This window comes from Epargyreus clarus, unplaced genomic scaffold, assembly GCF_041222505.1.
Source record: "Epargyreus clarus isolate Ecla_fem2 unplaced genomic scaffold, WU_Ecla_fem_2.2 ptg000013l, whole genome shotgun sequence".
NCBI lineage: Eukaryota > Metazoa > Arthropoda > Insecta > Lepidoptera > Hesperiidae > Epargyreus > Epargyreus clarus.
The window spans coordinates 1,539,731-1,561,039 of NW_027332221.1; the positions used below are offsets into that span (position 1 = coordinate 1,539,731).

The 21,309-nt window shown below is 50.1% G+C and overlaps 2 protein-coding genes across 2 annotated transcripts; one reads left to right on the forward strand and one right to left on the reverse strand.

The window, feature by feature from the left end:
- Positions 1-222: 222 nt before the first annotated feature.
- Positions 223-3,862, reverse strand: LOC140746649 (uncharacterized). Its single transcript, XM_073078766.1, has 2 exons — positions 609-3,862; positions 223-348 (listed from the first exon to the last, which is right to left on the reverse strand). The coding sequence occupies exon 1, from the start codon at positions 3,507-3,509 to the stop codon at positions 1,251-1,253; it is 2,259 nt and encodes a 752-aa protein (XP_072934867.1). The 5' UTR covers positions 3,510-3,862; the 3' UTR covers positions 223-348; positions 609-1,250.
- A 12,826-nt stretch (positions 3,863-16,688) lies between these two features.
- Positions 16,689-20,462, forward strand: LOC140746650 (uncharacterized). The gene is made up of 3 exons (XM_073078767.1): positions 16,689-17,298; positions 18,021-18,164; positions 20,333-20,462. The coding sequence occupies exons 1-2, from the start codon at positions 16,709-16,711 to the stop codon at positions 18,142-18,144; spliced, it is 714 nt and encodes a 237-aa protein (XP_072934868.1). The 5' UTR covers positions 16,689-16,708; the 3' UTR covers positions 18,145-18,164; positions 20,333-20,462.
- The last annotated feature ends 847 nt before the right edge of the window (positions 20,463-21,309 follow it).

Below are 21,309 nucleotides of genomic sequence, written 5' to 3' on the forward strand. Positions count from 1 at the left end.
TGATCTTTTAGCTGCTCTGCTCTTATCTCAGAAGAGGGACGCTTCGGCATATCTATAACGACACTGCAAATTCCACAATTATTGACAGTTTTCTCATCACATATGGGTCTAGAAAGAGTATCGGCAACCACGTTCGTTCTACCCGGAGAATACTTAATAGTAATGTCGTAAGCCTGTATCTGTAGAGCCCATCTCGCTAATCGGCCAGTTGGGGACCGTAAGGCCATTAACCACTTCAAAGCCTGATGATCTGTCACCACTATGACTGGTAGACCCTCTATGTATCCGCGGAACTTCGAGATGGCCCAAACCACAGCAAGAGCTTCTCTCTCGGTGGTGGAGTAATTCCTTTTTTTTTTTTTTTTTTTTTTTTTTTTTTTTTTTTTTTTTTTTTTTTTTTTTTTATAATATAAGAGTAGCAGAAGAGCATGCAGTCCACCTGATGGTAAGTGGCTACTGCCGCCCATGGACATCGGTAATCAACCCCAGATAGGATTAGATATTCCTACCTGAGGTCGGCCACAGATGCGCCGCTACCCCTGAGGACTAAGCTGGAACGCCTCGGAAAAGTCTGTCTCCCTTACCACACAAACCTTACCTTACCTTACCTTTCAGCCGGGTTCAATAATCTGCTGGCATATTCCACAGGATGCTCGTCTTCACGCTCCCCCTGGACTAAAACAGCTCCAAGTGCATAGTTGCTAGCGTCCGTTTTAATAATATACGGCTTAGTCTCGTCGGCCTGCCGAAGTACTGGAGCGGTAGTGAGACGCGTTTTCAACTCCTTGAAGGATTCTTCTTGTTCTGTGGTCCAGTTCCAGGTTGCTTTCTTCTTTGTAAGTCGGCTGAGTGGCTCGCTGAGTCTTGCAAAGTTGGGTATGAAACGCCTATACCAAGAACACGTTTGCAAGAATTTCATCAGGTGCTTGAGATTAGTCGGGGCTGGATAATCAAGTATGGCTGTTATCTTTTCAGGGTCAAGCTTCAAACCATCAGGGGTAATTAGGTGACCCAAATACTTAATCGTTGGACAGCAGAATCTGCACTTACTGTAATTAACGTGTAGATTGCACTCTTTCAATTTAGTTAAGACCCTCGCGAGATCTTTCAAATGTTCTTCAAAGGAAGTGGAGAATATTAATATATCATCCAAGTAAGCTAGCATTTTTATGTCTTCCAGGCTAACTTTCACTCTGTCAATCAGTCGCTGGAAGGTCGAGGGCGCATTACGGAGACCAAATGGCATGCGTTTAAATCGATAAACTCCAAATGGTGTTATAAACGCCGTCTTGTTCTGATCTTCGTTTTTTTATTTTAACTTGCCAGTAACCAGCTCGCAAATCTAGTGTAGACATAAACGGAGTTGGTTTAGCTGCATGCAATAAATCATCTATTCGGGGAATAGGATATATATCTGGAACAGTTATTGCGTTAAGTCTGCGGTAATCGACGCAGACACGTACTGATCCGTCCTTCTTTGGTACCATGACGACAGGGGCAGACCAAGGTGAGTTGCATGGTTCTATGACGTTTTCTTTTAACATCTTCATTATTTCCTCTTTCAGTAACTTTAACCGAGGTGGCGAGAGACGGTATGGTGGCACTGAAATAGGATTATGGTCGCCGGTGTCAATACAATGTTCCGCCAAATCTGTCGGCTCTTGACTTTCTCCAAAAGCTTCCTGGTTGTCCCATAAAATTTTAATTAATTGGTCTCTCTGCGATTCATTTAACGTTTCAGATATAATGTCACTTACGGATATAGAACATATGTCAACGTCATCACTGCCCTCACTTGGAAAGAGCTTCTTTGAGTGCGGAGATAAAGTCACTTCTGATTCCTGGAAGATTATCTGGGCATCTTGGTACATATAGTCCATGAAACTGGGTGAATATCCATCAAATAAGGTTTTAGGTCGTTTCGGTGAAGGCTCGAGCGGTATAAGACGATAGGGAACAGTATCGCTGGCTCCCCTCTCCGGTAGTGCTGGCTCTAGGTCCTCTCGCGAACAGCCTGGCATTCTTAGATCCATTGCTGCACATGCACTGGGCTGTGGTAAAGCGGCTTCCCTCGTATTGTCTCCATGTATTATCACCTGATCCGGAGAAGAAGCAGGGAGCGGAGAGATAAATTCAAATGGCTGAATTTCTTCTAACACTCTTCGACGTGTGGGGCTCGAAAAGGGCGTCGTTTCTACATGTGCACTAGAAATTTCATTTGCATCTTCTTCAAGCAAGTCGTACAACACTTCAGGCTCGTCAACGAAGTACCAATTCATTTGCGGGATGTTCAGTACCATTCCTGCGTCTTGGATAAATCCTACTCCGAGAAGTGTGCGTGACTCTCGCGATTCAGGGAATATGATGAAAGTGGTAGGTATCACGCGGGAACAGAGGCTGACCGGTACTTGCACACTCAGCACTGTACGGCGCGTACTGGCACCATCCGCCAATGTAACACCTACCTCCTGTTGGGTAAAAGAAAAACCAAGCTTCTTCAAACATTGGAATAACTCGTATGAAGCGACACTTGTCTTTGCACACGAGTCAATGTAGGCCGTTCCAACAATCTTACCCACGCCGATACCGATTACGGGTCTAGGCCTAGCATCGGTCTTTGTATTGACCGCGCAAAAACTAATATCTTGCTTTCCTTGTGTAGCAGTGGGGAGGCTCTTAGTCTTGGAGCACGTTGGACATTTCGATCTTACAACGCCCAACGTGCCGCATCCGTAGCAAGAGAACTTAGGTTGGGATGGTGAAGGGGCCTGAGTGCCACTTGCAGTGTACCTAGTACTAACCGAAGGTCCGGGTACAGAATTTTCTTCTGCCTTCTGCTTCTTTCGGCATGACTCTATAGAGTGTCCCGGGAACCTACAATAGGCACACCTTTGCTTCTTTCCCACAGTCTTAGTCCTTCCTTGAGTCTCGGATTGCGTCATTTGGGGTTGTTTCTCTTCTAATAACTGCTCAATGCTACGAGCAGTGTTGAGTAATGCATCGAAATTCTGCACTGAATCCCTGGAAATCCTTTCTCGGATATTCAGATTTATTTGACCGTAAATCATGTCAATCTGCTGGGATTCCGAGTGACTTGGTTCCGGTAACTGTGCAAAGAGGGCTCGTTTTTTTGCGATGAATACCTCTGTTAACTCCTCTTCCTTCTGGTTAACGCCGACAATGTCTTGATAAATTTGGTAAGCTGGTCTTCTTGGTGCAAATGCATGGCGTATCCGTGCTTGGAAATCAGTCCAGTTTGTCACTTGTTCCTTAATACCATTCCACCAAACAGCTGCTTCTTCCTTCAAAATTAGAGGAATACTTCTGAGAGCATCTTCATCGTCTATGTGTTCCACTAATTTAAACGTCGTTGCTGCAGCGAGGAAAGTCTCGACGACGTCAGAATTCCGAGTACCATTAAAATACGCTGTGCACGAAGCGAATGACCCACGTCGTTGCCCGCCAATAACTGATAACAGTTTTTCAAATTGGTCATTTGATAAGTTCATGGTGTCTTTATTCTTTTCTTCTTTAATTTTCTTATGTATGTTTTGCTTCGGGCTTGCTCTCTTCCGGGCCCCACGTTGGGCGCCAGTTTTGTAACCAATGTTTTCTATGGGCTAGTAAATGGAAACAAATGGCCAAAATATAAAGTTGATGTTTATTCAAAGATGAAATATTAATAACAATAAACAATAATATAATAGAAAGACGCGAGTTCTACGACCGGTGAGTCAGAATAGGCGTTCGCGGTAGCGATGCACCGTACGGACACAACCGACGCAGTACAAGCCGAGTAGTCTGTTTGTTCAACCACCGTTCCGTTGCGGATGCGATGGAAGCGCAAAGCAGACTGCCGGGACCTGCGCCGGCGCGTTTATTTATAGGCGCGAGGTGTGCATGTGTGCGTTGAGACACGCACGTGTGCTAGTAGGGATGCGTAAGTGACGCGTTTGCAGATGCTACACTTTATTATTGTATTGATTTTAGTAAGCGTAGTGAGTGAGTAATGTTACATCGTATTAATTACCTGCCTCCGTGAACATTAATAATGTTAATTAAATTTTAAAATAAAAGAATCGGCCATCATTGTATTGATCTTAGTAACGGTAAATGAGTAATGTTACATCGTATTAATTAACTGCCTCGGTGCAGTTAATACGATTAATTAAATCAAAAAATAAAAGAATTGCTTATTATGAAATATTCCTGTCAGTATATCATTAATATTATTTACTTGCGTTTCAAAGAAGTTCGATTTTTTTATTTGTTGTAACAAAAAATTTAAATTAATTTTGTAACTTCAATGCATGGGTTATGTAATCTACACTATAAAGAGGAAAACTTTGTTTGGTTGTAATGAATAGGCTCAAAAACTACTGGACCGATTTTAAAAATTCTTTCACCACTCGAAAGCTACATTATCCACGAGTAACATAAGCTATATTTATTACGGACGACAGCGGCCCATAAGCATAGTTTTTAATGTATAATGATAATAGAAAGAATATTGATTAATGTAACTCGTATGTAAATAAGACATTTTATTGTAATAGATACGTCCTACTTAAATGATAAGAATAGATGTAAGAGTAGGATAGCAATAGAGTGTAAGCATAGAATTGTAAGAGTAAGACAGGCGATGTTAGAGAGGAACGGCAATAGGACGCGGTTGCTAACTGAGCCTGCGCCTGTTGCGGTACCCAAAATAAGTACTTAAGCTCGCCTTTTTTGTATGTAATTGTCACTGGATCGCTGCATCTCGCGCCCAAGCAATTCTCGTCCGTGTGCACCGAAACGATATCTTCCTCTACCCACATATTTTGTGATATCTGGGAGAGAAAGAGCCGGCAACACCATCGCCTGAGGGGAGCATCTGCCGCAACCGCACCCGCGCCGCAACCCTTAGGGGGGGCGGCGCCTGCACAGCGAGGGGAGATGCCCCAAGAAGAAGAAGCCCGCGGCTCAGCCGCGCCACCCCTGCCGCAGCGCGACTCATCGCGCGCCCGCGGTCGCTCCGGCATGCGCAGGAGCGAGACCGCGCGCGCCGCCAGCCGCGCTCGTAGCAGTGGAGACACCACCCCGACGTCGGGGGTCCCTGCGCCGCCCACGCACGGATCGGCGGAGTCGCTCACTGGTGTGCAGCGTACTCCCCCATCCGCGTCGCGGCTGCCGGGACCCTCGCGCCCCGTGACTCCCGCCCCGCCGCGCCCAGTCGGGCCCCGCGGGCCTGAAACTAGTCGCCAAGGGACGACGACGCCGGCGCCGACGCCCTCACCTGTCCGGGCAGCCGTCGCGCGCCCGTCGCGCCCGGCGTTCCCGCCGCCCCGCATCACGCCGGTAAGACCGGCGCAAGCGGCCGTGACAACACCGTCTCCCGGAGTTGAGCGCCCACCGCCACATACCCCGGCCTGGCTGTCGGAGTTTTCTCCCGGCACCAGGCAGAAGTATGACGAGCTGGTTAGGTCGCAGCTCCTCCGGGAGGACATCACCCCAGATGAAGTCAAGGATACCCTCCTTGACTTCATAATAGAAGCCTCCCGCGCGAAGAAGGCCCCCGGACCGGAGGTAGCTGCTGTCCAGGATTTCTGGGACAGCTACCGCGCCACCGGGCCCAGAAGCGGCGCCAGAGAAGCCCTGAAGAGGACGCCACAGCCGCCTCCAGGGTCATCAAGCGCCCCACTATCCGGGATCCGCGGCTGAGAGGCCGGGTACTTCGGATTTTCTCCGACCCAGGCCCTCGCCCGGACCCGGAACCGAGTCTCACACCTAGCGACACACCGAAGCCGCTTCCCAGCTCCTTCGCTGCGGTGACCGCGGGTGCTCTGCGCCCGCCACCAGTAGCCAGGGAGACCCCAGCAGCGCCACGCGCCCCTGACGCCCGACGCCCTTCGAACATCCCGCAGGCCACCCAAAGGCCCGCGGCCCCTGCAAAGCGCCCCGACCCACAGAGAGCGTCGGGCGCTACGCAGCCCACCGCCCAACCCGCCGCCCAGCCCGCCGCCCAGCCGGCTGCGACCGCGTCTGCGACTGCGACCACAAGCGCGCTACGAGCCGCGCCGCCGCAGCCGCGCGCCCCGTCGCCGCGACCAAGCACCAGCGCAGCCCAGGGAGCAGCAGCAGGATCGCCGTCTACTGCAGCCCCCTCTGCCGGCCAGCAAGAGCCGCCGTCTAAGACACGCTTCCCTCCGCTCATCGTGGAGAAGCTCCCCAACTGGCACCATCATTTCAAGGTGCTGAAGGAGAAGTTGGGTCGAGCACCAAATGCGCGCCCCTTCGGGCAGGGAGTACGATTCTCCCCGAAGGAGATAGGTGAGTACCGGCTCCTGCAGTCCTACCTCACCGACCTGGAAGCAAGGGAGAGAATCAGCTGGTTCACCTACTCCCTGCCTGCGGAGCAGAGCGTGAGGGTAGCCATCAGGGGGCTGCCAGCCGACACAGACCCGCAGGAGATCCAGGACGAGCTCCGCGAACTGGGGTACGTCCCAGAATACGTGCGCGCCATCCGGGCCCGTGGAGGACGGCCCGGTTGCATCTTCCTCGCCATACTTAAGAGGACAGAGGACCTCCTGCCGGGCATCTACGCAGTCAGAGAGCTGCTGTGCATGCCCGGCATCGAGGTGGAGGCCTGGCGCGGGAAGAAGGGACCGCCCCAGTGACACCGGTGCCAGCAGTTCCGCCACAGTTCGCATAACTGCCATCGACATCTGGCATGCGTGCGCTGCGGCGAGCAGCACGCGGCCCACGAGTGCCCCAGGCCTCAGGAGGAGCCCGCGACCTGCGCGAACTGTGGTGGACCGCACCCCGCCAATCACACATCGTGCCCGGTGTTTCGGCGGGAAGCGCGCAACAAGCGCGCTGGCACGGTTGCCCTCTCTGCCAAACCGGCGGAGACGAGACGGACGCAACCTTCGGTGGCTCCCGTACAGCCGCGGACCGTGGAGGAGCAGCACGAGGGCTCCCTCATGGCCGCCGCAAACGGGCCAACGAATCGCGGGGCTCAATTGAAGAGTCGGAGGAAGAGGGGGAAGAAGGCAAAGGCCGCCCCCTCGGCCGCCCCACCCGCACCTGCACCTGCTGCCAGGAGGCAGCCGAGATCGAAGACACCCGCTCCTACCCCCGCTCCTGCTCACAGATCGCAGCGGAGCCAGGGGGCAAGCGAAGAGGCCTGCAGCAAACAACTGAGGGTACTGCAGGACCTCACAAAGATGCTGCAGCAGGTCATCACAGCCATGGGTGAGGGCCACGATACGGGGCCAGCTATCCGTAGCGGAATAGCGAATATGTCCGCTCACTATGGATAGCAAGCCCCTGCGTATCCTATTTTGGAACGCCCGCGGCCTAAAGAAGAAGGCCGCGCTCTTCCGACTCCTCCTGCGGGAACAGGACATCGACGTGGCTTTGGTCTGCGAGACTCTCCTGTCCTCGTCGGACCTTTTCAAGATTCCAGGATACAACGTATACCGCCAGGACGAGATTAACGACTCAGGTAGCCCTTACAGAGGGCTCACGGTGCTCGTCCGTAGGAGGGTCATACACCAGCCCCTTCCTGTACAACAGCTGAGCAGCATACAGGCCCTCGGGATCGAGGTCTGCTTTGGCGACACCCCGCTCCGGATCCTTAGTGTATACCGGCCGCCAGGCGGCAGGTTAGAGCTGGCCGACGTCCACACACTGCTGGACGCGCCGCACTCGACCATAGCCGCCGGCGATTGGAACGCGAAACATCCGGGGTGGAACAGCCGCAAAGCATGTCCCAACGGACGACGCCTCTTCGATGACGCCGAGCGCCACGGGTATGAGGTGAGGGGCCCTGAGTGCCCCACTCATTACCCCGACAACCAGACTCACGCGCCGGACGTCATCGACATAGCTGTACTCCGAGGAATAGGGGTACAGCTCGCACCTGAGTCGCTGCTAGACGGCATGGGGTCCGACCATGTTCCCGTCCTGCTGGTCCTGGCGAAGACACCACTCAGAGTCTCGCCACCGAAGCCACGTCGTAAAACGGATTGGACTCACTTCAAGGAGCAACTGGAGATCACCACACCAACTCGACCCATCTGCACGGGAGGAGATGTCGACCAACTCGCGGTCGACCTCACCGCCAGCATTCGGGGCGCCTTGGAAGCATCTACAACAGAGCTACCAGCGCGTGGGGTATTACCACCACTGCCGCCCCACATCCGCCAACTCTTAGCACACAAAAGGCGCCTTCAGAAGAGCTGGCAGAAGACGAGATGCCCGACGCAGAAGACTCTCCTCAACCGAGCTACTGAAAAGCTCAAGGTCGAGTTGGAAGCGCATGCCACCGAGAGATGGGAGACCCGGTTAGGGGAGGCCCATGATGACTGGCCCTCTCTCCATAAACTTTGCCGCCAGCTGTCGCGCTCCCCGGCCCCGGTCCGTCCCTTGTTGCATGCGGACGGTACGCCCCGATACCGGGCGGAAGATCGTGCAGAGATCTTCGCCGAGCACTTAGAACGCCAGTTCCGGCCGAACCCGTCACAAGCGACGGAGCATATTGCAGCAGTCGAGCAACACCTCCAAGATTACCTCGCACAGCCTATAGCTCCAGATGAAGATCCCGTTGTCTTCTCCCCGAGCATGGTCCAGCGTGCGATCGAAAGGACTCAAGCCAGAAAGGCTCCCGGCGCAGATGGCATCACCAATACGGTGCTCCGCCAACTTCCGAGGAAGACGGTGGTGGCCGTTACACGCCTGTATAACGGCATCCTGCGCACGGGGACATTCCCGCACTCATGGAAAATTGGGCACATCATCATGTTGCCCAAGCAGGGGAAAAGCACCCTGAAGCCTGAGAGCTATAGGCCAATAACGCTGCTTTCATGTGTGTCGAAGGTGTTCGAGAAGCTCCTGCTGCAACACATGACACCCTACCTGACACCCCGACCGGAGCAATTCGGATTTCGGCCGGAACACTCTACGACACTTCAGTTGTCAAGGGTACTGCACCACATCACCGCTGCCTTGAATAAGAAGGAGAGAGCGTGTGCAGTATTCCTTGACATGGAAATGGCGTTCGACCGTGTTTGGCACGACGGCTTGCTCTACAAGATCTCGCAGTCGTCGGCGCCCAGGCGTATCGTCAAGGTGATCTCCAACTTCTTGAAGAACAGAAGCTTCAGAGTGGTGGTCAACGGGACGCCATCGAGCGAGCACCCCGTGGCAGCTGGAGTCCCGCAGGGAAGCTGCCTCTCACCTGCCTGCTACTCCACATACACCGACGACATTCCGGCGGAAGGGGGGGCTCTACTCGCCCTCTACGCGGACGACGCGGCGTATGTGACGACATCATTGAACTCTAAACACGCCGCATCGAAGATGCAACGTGCCCTAGATGCCCTCCCTGATTGGCTCTCTAAGTGGAGACTGTCGGTGAATGTGGGGAAGACCCAAGCGGTCAGGATTGGCGGCTTTTCGCCAAACGACCCCACTCTGAAGTTCAACGGACTGGACGTCCAGTGGTCCGCCCGGGCAAAGTACCTGGGCGTGACCCTGGACTGGAAGCTATCCATGAAGCCCCACGTGGACTCCGTCATCGCCAGTGCGAGGGCGGCCAGCTTCCTCCTCCGTCCAGTGCTCTCCTCGAGCCTCCCTCTGGGTGTGAAGACCACCATCTACAAACAATATATAAGACCCCGCCTGACGTACGCGGCGCCGGCCTGGTACGCGCTCGTGAGCGAACCGCAGCGCAAACGCCTGCGTGTTATTCAATCGCGGGCGCTGCGCCAGGTAGCCGGCGCGCCGTGGTACGTCAGGAACGCAGTCATCCAGAGGGACTTACGAGTCGAGAGCCTGGACGACTTCATCGGCCGCCTCGCCACGAAGATGTTCGAGCGTGTCGACGCGGCGCGATTCCCGCACCTGCGGGATCTGGCGCCGCTCCACGCTCGTCCACCGGACCGCAGGGCGTTCCCGCGCGATCTCCTCGCGCGGGACCCGCCGGCGGACGTCGGGGCTTCATGAGAAGCTTTAATGAAGACCGCGGCACTCAAGAGTGCCGCCCCTCACCGGATTTGACCACAAACCTGAACCAGACTCCAGTAACGGGCTTACGGGCCTGTACAACCACGGCTCTACAAAAAGAACCACAATCACAGGTATGCCAGAGGGGAAAAAAAAAAAAAAAAAAAAAAAGAGAAAAATTACAACATATATATAAAATGATTTATTTACATATTTATTAATAAAAAAAAAAAAAAAAACCCCTCTGGCTACCAACCCAACGACCTGCCTGCATTTACGGGCAGCGGGAGCAATTCTCCTGAAGAAGGCGTAGCCTTATAGGACACCTTCAGGGCCACCAGCTGGCCCCTGGAAGATGAAAACTCACGACCGGTAATTGTCACTCTGCGTTTGAACGCCAGACCGAGCAGCCCCGCCTGCTCGCGCTCTAAGTGTTTCCTAACCCAGATTTTTGTCTGGCCTTTCGGCCGGTTCTCGCCTACTCGATTTTATCAGTAGCGGTCCGTGCTTTGTTTATTGCCAATTTATTGGGAATAAACAAACCTCACGTCCCGACGCGTTTGAGTTGGTGGATACCTAACGGTGCCAACGAAACCAGCTAGCGTTGACCCGGTGCGCTTCTCAGACCTCTCGGCCTGAGAGAAACCGGCAGACCCGATCCCACTGCACTTGGGCTATCCCAAGGGTGACGGTAGCAGTTACTTTCCCTTAGGGGTAATTGCATTTCCCTCCCCCTCCCCGTTAGCTCCCTGCCTCGGCAGGGAGGCATCCCTGGTTACCATGGCCTACATGGTAACTGATAGGTTTTTCGAGGCTCTGTCCTCTCTACTGACCAAGAAGCTCCATATCCCCTTCGACGCTGTCGAACTCCGCTCCCTTTGCGAGCCCTTAAAGTCCGTAACGGATCCCCTGTCCGTTACCGATTCACCCGCATCCCCTGATGCCACCCCGAGACACGAGATGGACTATGACGCCATCTCGCTAAAACGCCCCGCCTCCTCCGTCGAATCGTCGGAGAGCACCCTCATTTCCGCCGCCTCCTCCGACGACGACCAGGGTTTCACCCCTGTCAAGTCGAAGAAGACAAAGAAACGTCCAGTCAAACGCGTCGCTAAGGCGACAAGTGAGACTTCTTCCGAGGCCTCTATTGAAGCCACCCCAGCCCCAGCGGCCCCCGCTGTGGCCCCCGTGCCAAAAGCCTCCACTCTGGCCCCCGTGCCAAAAGCCTCCACCGAGCCCCAGAGCTCAACTCCCGCGGCTAAGCCCCCCAAGCCAGCCACGCGCTGCGAACCGGCACTTGCCAAGTGCAAACCGCCTCCACACATTTTCTTCAGGGATAAGTCGAAATGGTCCGACTTCTCCAAAACCCTAGTGGAACGAAAAATCCACTACACTAAGGCACATAACCTTCGCGATTCTATTCGCGTATCATGCCCCACCACCGAGGACTTCAGGAGCCTCATTAGGCTCCTAACTCATTTACAACTCCCGTACCACACGTACGCACTGGAAGAGGACCGCAAAATCAAAGCGGTCCTTAGGGGTCTCCCCTATGAACCTCCCACCGACGACATCCAAACGGATCTCGTCAACCAAGGTTTCCCCGTGGAAGGTGTACACAAGCTGTACAACCGCAACGGGATAAAATACCCACTAGCCCTGGCCATACTGTCCAAGACCCCGTCCTCCAAGGACATCTTCAAAGAGAAGGAGCTCACAATCTGTGGCCTTTCTCAAATCAAGGTGGAACCACCTAACAAGCGTGGTTACCCTGCCCAGTGCCACCGCTGCCAGCTTTACGGCCATGCAGCGGCGAACTGCACTGCCCCCCCAAGGTGCGTCAAGTGCCTCGAACCCCACGCCACACGGGAGTGCAAGAGAACTCGTGAAGACGAGTCCCCTCCTGCCTGCGTGTTGTGCACCACTTCCGGTCACCCGGCTAACTACCGTGGTTGCCCGAAAGCCCCCCGTCCCGCTCAAAAGAAGGTTGCCAAAAAGCAGCCCTCCAAAGTAGGCCCACCTCCGGTCAATTCGACCAATTTCCCGCGGTTAGGGGCCTCCAAAACCCCAACCGCTCCCATGAGTTGGAGGAAAGTCGCACCCGCGACCGCCCCACCAACCCCGGCCCCTAAGGCCACTCCCACTCCCCGTCCCACCCAAGATGCATCGGTAAGGGAACATATCATGTTCTTTGTCGACTGCGTTAAGGGCGTGGACCTCGACGAGATCAAACTCGTCTCCCAGAAGATGCGTAACGCCAGCCAGGCGGAACGCATCGCTATCTACTCCGAACACTTAGCGTTGTTCAAATCTATCCAATGAGTAACGTTCATACTCAACCCCTTCGTCCCGGTCGTCAAAAACCTAAAGGCGTCTCGCTTATCTCCTTCAATGCACGAGGTCTAAAGCCTTGCATTCCCGAACTCAAAGAGTTCGTCCGCAACAGGGATATCGACCTGTTGCTTGTTCAGGAAACCTTCCTCAAGCCCTCCCTTAAAGGCGTAAGTCTCCCCTCTTACGCGCTTGTACGCAATGACAGAGCCGACGACCGTCGTGGCGGAGGCACTGCCATCTACTACAAGAGATCCTTCCATTGCACCCCTCTGGAAACACCCAAGCTCACCAATATGGAAGCCACCGTATGCAAATTAGGCATGACAGGACACCCGTCCCTGATCATAGCCTCAATTTATCTCCCCGCCCATAAAGCCCCTCTCCAAAGCGACTTGGAGGCCCTCCTCTCGCTCGGAGACTCTGTCGTACTATTTGGAGATTTCAATTGTAAACATACCGTTTGGAACAGTCGTCTGACTAATACCAACGGTAAGAAACTCCTAACCATTTCCCGCGCACTGGACTTTGATATCTTCTCTCCAATAGCGCCAACCCACTACCCCGATCGGGAAGACCAAGAACCCGACGTGCTGGATTTCGCCCTACTCAAAGGCGTCGCGCTCAATACAAGAGCGATCGAAACATTGGACGATCTGGGCTCAGACCATCGTCCAGTCTCTCTCCAGTTAGGTCCCTATGATCCAACTCCCCATACTTCCTCGAAAACCTTCACTAACTGGGAAGGGTACGAGAAATCTCTCACCTCGGCCATAGAGGCCCCCAATTCACCTATTCCCCCAGGCTACCTTGTTAGCACGGACAAAATAGACAGTTCGGTCAACTCACTCACCCAGCTAGTTCAGACTTCGCTTCATGACAACGCGAAGGTGGTAGAGGTCCAGAACCGCAAACTACCTCGCGAGGTCAGGAAGCTAATCCAAACTAAGAACGCAGCCCTCAGATGGGCCGCCAAGTATCCCACCCCTGTCCTTAGGAGGCGCGCTAACGCCCTCCAAAGGAAAGTCAGATCCCGGCTAGCCGAACTGAGGGACTCCAACTGGAACTCTCTCATGGAGGATATCCAACCTTCTCATGAGGCATTCTACAAAATCACTAGACGATTTCGTACCGAAGCCTTTTCTAGCACTCCCCCTCTCACGCGTCCCGACGGCAGCATAGCCTTCGAGGACACCGAGAAGGCCGAATGCTTCGCAGATAGCATCGCTGCGCAGTGCTCCCCCAGCACTCAACCGTGCGACCCTGTCCACATTAACAAGGTGGAGGAGGAGGTCCTTAAAAAGATCTCTCTCCCTGTCACCTCTGCTCCCATTAAAATCACTACAGACGAGGTCCGGACCGTCATCCGCGGTTTGAAACCTCGTAAAGCCCCAGGTTCGGATGGTATCTCCAACCTGGCGCTTAAACACTTCCCCGAGCAGGTACTGACCCTTCTGGTCATTATCTTCAATGCCTGCCTCGATCTCAGCTTCTTTCCAACAGCCTGGAAGACAGCAACAGTTATCGGTATTCCCAAGCCTGGGAAACCGAAACATATTCCCTCCAACCACCGCCCCATTAGCCTCCTCAATGCAATGGGCAAGGTTTTCGAACGGGTGATCCTCGTTCACATAAGAGGGCACCTCTTCCCAATAGATGCTCCCCCACTCATCATTCCTCACCAATTTGGCTTTCGCCACCAGCACTCGTGCCCCTAACAAGTCCACCGCATTGTCGAGTACATCACAAGCGGGTTTTATCCAAGACGTAACAAGACACTAGCAGTCTTCTTCGACGTCGCCAAGGCTTTTGACAAAGTCTGGCATGGAGGACTGGTATACAAGCTATACCAATCTGGTCTTCCTGATCGCCTAGTCCGCATCGTGGCTTCCTACCTTCAGGACAGAACCTTCCGCTACAGGCACGAAGGTATCCTCTCGTCACCACGCCCCATAACAGCCGGAGTCCCTCAAGGCTCAGTGCTCGCTCCCACATTATTCATATCGTACTCCAACGATATTCCTATCCCCAAAAATGGGGTGCAGCTATCACTCTTCGCCGATGACACCGCTCTTTACATCCAAGGGCAAAAGGAGTCATCTGTCCTCGCCAAACTCCAACGCTCGGTCAACGAGTTAGGAGATTGGTTTAGGAAATGGCGCATCGAAGTCAATGCGGAGAAAAGCTCCGCAATGCGCTTCGACCACAAACGCAGGCGCTTAAACAACCTGCCCTCCGTCAAATTACTTGGGGCCCCCATTCCATGGAGGCCCACAGTAAAATACCTAGGAGTTACCCTTGACCCGGGCCTCACCTTTAGACCCCACGTCTCTAAGGTCACCCATACCGCCCGCTCTTACATGAGCCGCCTCAACGCCATGATTGGCAGACACAGCAAGTTGTCAGCCAGGAATAAGCGAACGCTGTATAAGGTTTGCATTCGACCGGTGTTAACATACGCCTCTCCAGTCTTCGCTCACGCGAATCCCACCATCCTAGATAAACTCCAGGTCATACAAAATCTTTTTTGTCGTCGGGCACTTAATGCCCCCTGGTATGTCAGGAACGCCGACCTCCACCGCGACCTGGAACTCGCTCCAATACAACAAGTCCTTAAACAATTCTCTGAAGCGTTCTTCGACCGCTCAGAAAATCATTCCAACCCACTTATCAAGGGTGCAGCGGACTATGCTGCCCCTCTTCCTACCCGTCACAACTGCCGTCGGCCAAGAAATATCTTAACCGACGCTCCTAACAAACTCTCCACGGATGTGGAGAATCTTCTGGCCGCCCACAGGGGCGTTCAACTCTCCATAGAGAATCGTCTTCCCGACGATTCTAGTCTTATTCATGATACGTTGACACCTTCAGTGTCATCTATCCAGCGGTCGCTCTCTAGGGAGCGCCGCTAGCGCCTCTCGTTCCACAACGAGAGGTCGCTATCCGATGTCGGCTGTACGGTCCCCTCGGACGAATGCCTTTAAAGGAGTTTTTAGTGGGATGGTCCTCCCTTCAGGAGGACCTTTCATTCAGCCCCACACGACGCAGGCACCGGCCGTCGCGGCCTGTAAGTGCTTGGATGCATTTTTTACTCCTCCCTCTCCGTAGAGGGTCAGCCCTTTTTCCACCTACATCTGGGCGCCAAAAAAAAAAAAAAATGTGTAATATTCATTCCCTCCGACGCCTCCGATGAAGAAACACACTTGTAAGAAAGAAAAATTTGTAAGAAAGAAAATAAATACAGTCCACATATTGAAGCAAGAAAAATCTTTTATTTCGGCACCCTGGACCTCACAATGCTTATCACCGCTTTTAAATATTGGGACGATGTAGGATTCTTTCCAAATTGTAGGCATAATACCAGACTTAAGGGATAGGTTAAATAGGATGGTCAATGGTTTTGCTAAGCTTTAAGCGCATTTTTGAAGAAAAACTGAGGGAAGACCGTCAGGTCCAGATCCTTTCCTTGGGTCTATTTTTTTAAATATTTTTCTACCATATCAATAGAGATATTAATGGAGCTTATTAGTGTGCATGCAGAGTTATCTGAAAGCTTTATAGAGTTGTCGGAAGACGATAGTGCGAGGTCCGCATTACTTACAAATACTGAATGGAAACATTTATTAAATAAATTGCAGATGTCCTCTGCGTTTTTAGATGCACTATCATCTAAAAACATAACATCTGGTAAGTCGGAGCTTCTCTTTTTACTTTTTACAAATGACCAGAATGATCGACAGTCTCTCTTTATGTTTGTTACTGCGTAACGCACTTCGCGCAGTACAGGCGACCGTCCGCGGCTGGCGGGGGACCCGCACCCCTTCCTCGCGTCCAGACCACTCGTCCGCGAACCCACGCGATGTGCACACGCCGGTCGTTCCCTTATAAGAATAAACAGTTCAAACCATATTTGGCGAGTTTATATTAAAAGCCAGGACGCCCAGCTCACCACTGGGGCCTGACACTCAGACAGTGGTCCTTCGAAGCCGTCACCAGTGGCCAGGGAACGTCCGCTTCGCCGTGCACGACCGCCCGTGGATTTAACATCGCCCGCCTTCGATCGTCGAGAACATTCAGCGGTCACTTAGAGGACGTTGAACCCGGGGGTCTTTAATAATTGAGTGAGTCCGTTCCTTTTTTCCTTATTTTCCTGTCTTCTTGTGCTTCATTCCAGGAATTTACAGTAGTGCTATACGGATCAGGCATATTGATCTCTTCATAAATAGCCTATTTTCTATCTTATCTATTCACTCATTTCATATATTTGCTGTTGCTTAGCACAACTCATAGTTAATCGCACTTAAAGCTATACGCATTTTACCTACGGGTTTGCCTGCATATTATTTACTTACGGGTTAAGCATTTAATTAATTTCCCATCATTCATTATGCCTTTTAAAGAGCTCATAAAGAAACGTGGAAGCTTCAAAGCTAAGTTGACCCAATTCACAAATTTTATAAAATTATTGCCTGCGTCAGATTTAGATAATTTCCAGCTAGCAGAATTAGAATGCCGACTTAGCGTAATGGAAACAATGTATCGTGATTTTGACGCATTGCAGACGGAGTTGGAGCTGTTGTCGGAGGATGCAGAGGAAATGTATAAAGATAGGGAGCAATTTGAGCAGCAATACTTCGCGCAAGTGTCCCGTGCGCGGGCGCTTCTCGCACCCGGGCGCGCTCCCTCGTCGGTGTCCGCCTCGTCCGTCGACGGCGGCGCTAACCACGGCTCTGCCTGCAAGCATGACTTCGTGCGTCTGCCAAAGATCGACCTGCCACATTTTAACGGCGACTATCAGCACTGGCTTGAATTTAGAGATACGTATATTTCCCTTATTCATAATAATGAAAGTATACAAGACATCAATAAGTTTCACTATCTTCGCGCGGCTTTAACCGACAGCGCATCCCTAGTTATAAAAAGCATCGAGTTCCAGGCCAGTAATTATGCCATTGCTTGGCAATTGTTGTCAGAAAGGTACGATAATCAAAGACTTCTTATAAATAATCACGTACAGGCCTTATTTAATTTTGAATTCATCCATAAAGAATCCAGTGCCTCATTACGTAATATGATAGATGTAACAAATAAAAATTTAAGGGCCCTTGGCACTCTTGGCCAGCCCATAGAACACTGGGATACCTTAATTATTTACATCATGTCTAAAAAATTAGATACAGTTACTAACCGTCAATGGGAAGAGTATAAAAATAATCTTACTTCATATCCTAACCTAGAACAATATTTACGTTTTTTAACCAACAGAGCAGACTTATAAGACACACTAAATGACAATAAAAATAATAAACATATTTACAATCCTAACGCTAACACATACGAAAATAAATCAAAAAATTATAATAATAAAAACTATATTACAAAACCTAAACCTAATAATATAAAATGTCCTATGTGTTCTCAAGATCATTATTTATTTAGTTGTCAATCATTCAGAAACCTTGATATTGATACACGTATTAAAAAAGCGTCAGAAAGTAATGTTTGTATGAACTGCCTGCGCCCAGGTCACATAAATAAGCATTGCAAGTTATCGCATTGCAAATATTGTTCCATTAAGCATAATTCCCTCTTACATAAGGAGTCATATTCAGATCAAACAGGGAACAATATAGCATTGTCATCTGACATTACATCTTCTTATTCAAATAATAATCAAGGCCATGTATTGCTATCCACAGCATTGGTAAAGGTGGCCGACGTTGCCGGACAACTTCATACTGCCAGACTTCTGTTGGACAACGGCAGCACTTCCAACTTTGTCACCCAGGAACTCTGTGGGAAGCTTGGTCTGGTAAAACGTAGCACGAGCTCCACTGTCTCAGGTATTAACGGTTATGTTTCTAATACCTCAGAGACCTGTAGCCTTATTTTGCAGTCTTATTGTGGAGGCTATCGGGCGAGCGTAAACTGTTTTGTCTTACAAAAAATTACACAATCGCTGCCTGGCTCTTACATAGATATGAAACATTTATCTATTCCGTCAGGTCTTCAGCTAGCAGACCCTACATTTAACATACCTTCAGCTATTGACATACTTGTAGGAGCTGAAGTATTCTGGGACGTCTTAGGTTCCGATACAATTAATTTAGGCAAAAATAATCCTAGATTACAGAATTCAAAATTAGGTTGGCTTATTTCGGGCTGTGTATACCAGTCTCTTCCTGTTAAACAACCTACAGTTTGTCATTTTTTAACCAATGAAGAATCTGATCAATTAAGTCGTTTTTGGGAACTCGATTCCGTGTCTTCTGGTAAATGTTTTTCTTCAGAAGAGCAAGCCTGTGAAAAGCTTTTCCAAGAGACAACACGCCGTGATAACAGCGGTCGATTCATTGTCACCATTCCATTGAAAGACTCGCCCGAATACTTAGGTGAGTCATATGCAATGGCTAAGCGTCGATTTCTTTCTTTAGAACGCAGATTTGAGCGCGACACTTCATTTAAAAATAAATATTTACAATTTATGCGTGAATACATTGAACTTAATCATATGACAGTAATCACAAAATCAGATCATTTTAAATTTAATTATTATTTGCCTCATCACGGGGTAATACGTGAGTCCAGCTCGAGCACAAAACTGCGTGTAGTATACGATGCATCAGCCTTAAGCACCTCGGGCAAGTCCTTCAATGACATTCAGATGGTAGGCCCTACCGTACAAGAGGATTTATTAACAATACTTTTACGATTCAGACAACATAGGTATGTTGTAACCGGTGACATTGAAAAAATGTATCGTGCAATTTTGGTGGAGCCTTCTCAACGCTCACTGCAGCAAATAGTCTTCAGGTTTGATCCCTCAGATCCTTTAAAAACATATAGACTTAATACAGTTACGTATGGTACTGCATCTGCCCCATATTTAGCCACAAAATGTTTAGTATCGCTTGCAGATCATTGTTCAGACCCTAAGGTTAGTGAGTCCATTAAGCGTGATTTTTACGTTGACGATTATTTGTGTGGAGGCGATTCTATAGAGTCAGTCGTAGCATTATGTCATGGCGTACGTAATACTTTGAAGTCCGCAAATTTCAATCTTCGTAAATGGCAATCCAACAATCAAAAAATATTAAATTTAATAAGTAATAGTGATGTAGACATAAAAAATAAAACATTAAATTTAAACGACACCTCTCCATGTAAAACGCTTGGTTTATACTGGGACTGTAACGTAGATCATTTATTCTTTTCAATGCAAATAAAACCCATATCTAAAATTACAAAACGTAATATTTTATCTTTAGTAAGCCAGGTCTATGACCCCCTTGGTCTTGTTGGCCCATGTATAGTCCAAGCCAAGCTCATGTTGCAACAGCTTTGGATTCTTAAATGCAACTGGGATGAAGATGTACCAGCAGAAATAAATAGACATAGATTTATAAATAATTGTAAAAAACATAATAAAAAATATACATCTTACTTAACACATTCAGAATTAAAATCATCACAGAATCTTATATTACAGATTTCTCAGCAGGAAATGTTCCCTGAGGAATATCAATGTCTTAAAGCTAATCAAACTTTACATAAAAAGAATCGATTGGTTAGTCTTTCACCTTTCATTAATTATGAGAACTTAATTCGCGTCGGTGGACGTCTTGAAAACTCGAATTATACCTATGACGTTAAGCACCCTATTTTATTGTGTAGCAAACATCATTTAACAAAAATCATATTTGAAAAAGAACACAAAACACTTTTCCATGCAGGACCTCAATTGCTTTGGCGAACATTAGGCTTACTTACTGGCCTCTAGCAGGCAAAAACCTAGCTAAGCAGATAGTGCGTAACTGTGTTCGTTGCACTTGTTTCAAAGCTCAGCCTGTCCAGGTTATTATGGGCAACTTACCCAATGATAGAACTCATTTAGAGTTTCCTTTTTTGAACACAGGTCTTGATTACGCCGGGCCAGTGCTGATAGCCGATCGTGGGGGTAGAGGTTGTAAGCTAATAAAATCTTATATTTGTGTTTTTGTGTGTCTTGCAGTCAGAGCCGTCCATTTGGAGTTGGTGTCCGACCTCACTAAGGAGGCGTTCCTCGCTGCCTTCAACAGGTTTATCAGTCGTCGCGGTAAACCACAGCGGGTGTACTCCGACAACGGCACAACATTCGTGGGAGCTTTCAATGAGCTTTCCCGCTTATTATTAGCATCATCAGATAGTATAGCTTCTGATTTATGTAATGAAGGCATAGAATTTAAATTTATACCAGCTTATACCCCACATTTTGGTGGCATTTGGGAGGCAGCTGTCAAATCCATAAAGCATTTATTATACAAAGTCTTGAGCCTCACTCATTTAACTTATGAAGAGCTGTCGACTTGCCTGATTCAGATAGAAGCTATTTTAAATTCCAGACCCTTAACGCCTTTATCCACAGATCCTTCTGATCTTTCATATCTTTCCCCTGCACATTTCCTCCTCGGACGACCACTTATGACCGTCCCACGTCCTTTAGTGGCTGATGTCAACATACAGCGGCTACCACGCTTCGATCGCATCGAGAAGCTGCGGCAGCATTTTTGGCAGCGATTCTCAAATGAATTCATTTCTCTTCTACAGCAGAAAACCAAATGGCAGACGACTGGACATGATCTCAAGATAGGCGCCATGGTCTTAGTAAGAGACGGCAATCTTCCACCTCTCCTGTGGCTGCTGGGTAGAGTCGTCGCCATCAAGCCCGGATCTGACGGCCGTGTTAGAGTTGCAGAGATCCTGACGAAGAAGGGCACCATTACACGGGCATACAACAATATATGCCCTCTTCCTGTTTCTTCATCTTCTTGAAGCCATCCCTTCAACCCGGGGAGTATGTTACTGCGTAACGCACTTCGCGCAGTACAGGCGACCGTCCGCGGCTGGCGGGGGACCCGCACCCCTTCCTCGCGTCCAGACCACTCGTCCGCGAACCCACTCGATGTGCACACGCCGGTCGTTCCCTTATAAGAATGAACAGTTCAAACC

Bases quoted from the DNA above. Each gene is read 5' to 3' on its own strand.
- LOC140746649 (XM_073078766.1), bottom strand. From the start codon at position 3,509: ATGAACTTATCAAATGACCAATTTGAAAAACTGTTATCAGTTATTGGC.
- LOC140746650 (XM_073078767.1), top strand. From the start codon at position 16,709: ATGCCTTTTAAAGAGCTCATAAAGAAACGTGGAAGCTTCAAAGCTAAG. The intron at 17,299-18,020 runs GTACGATAATCA...TGCTATCCACAG, and splicing joins TGGCAATTGTTGTCAGAAAG to CATTGGTAAAGGTGGCCGAC.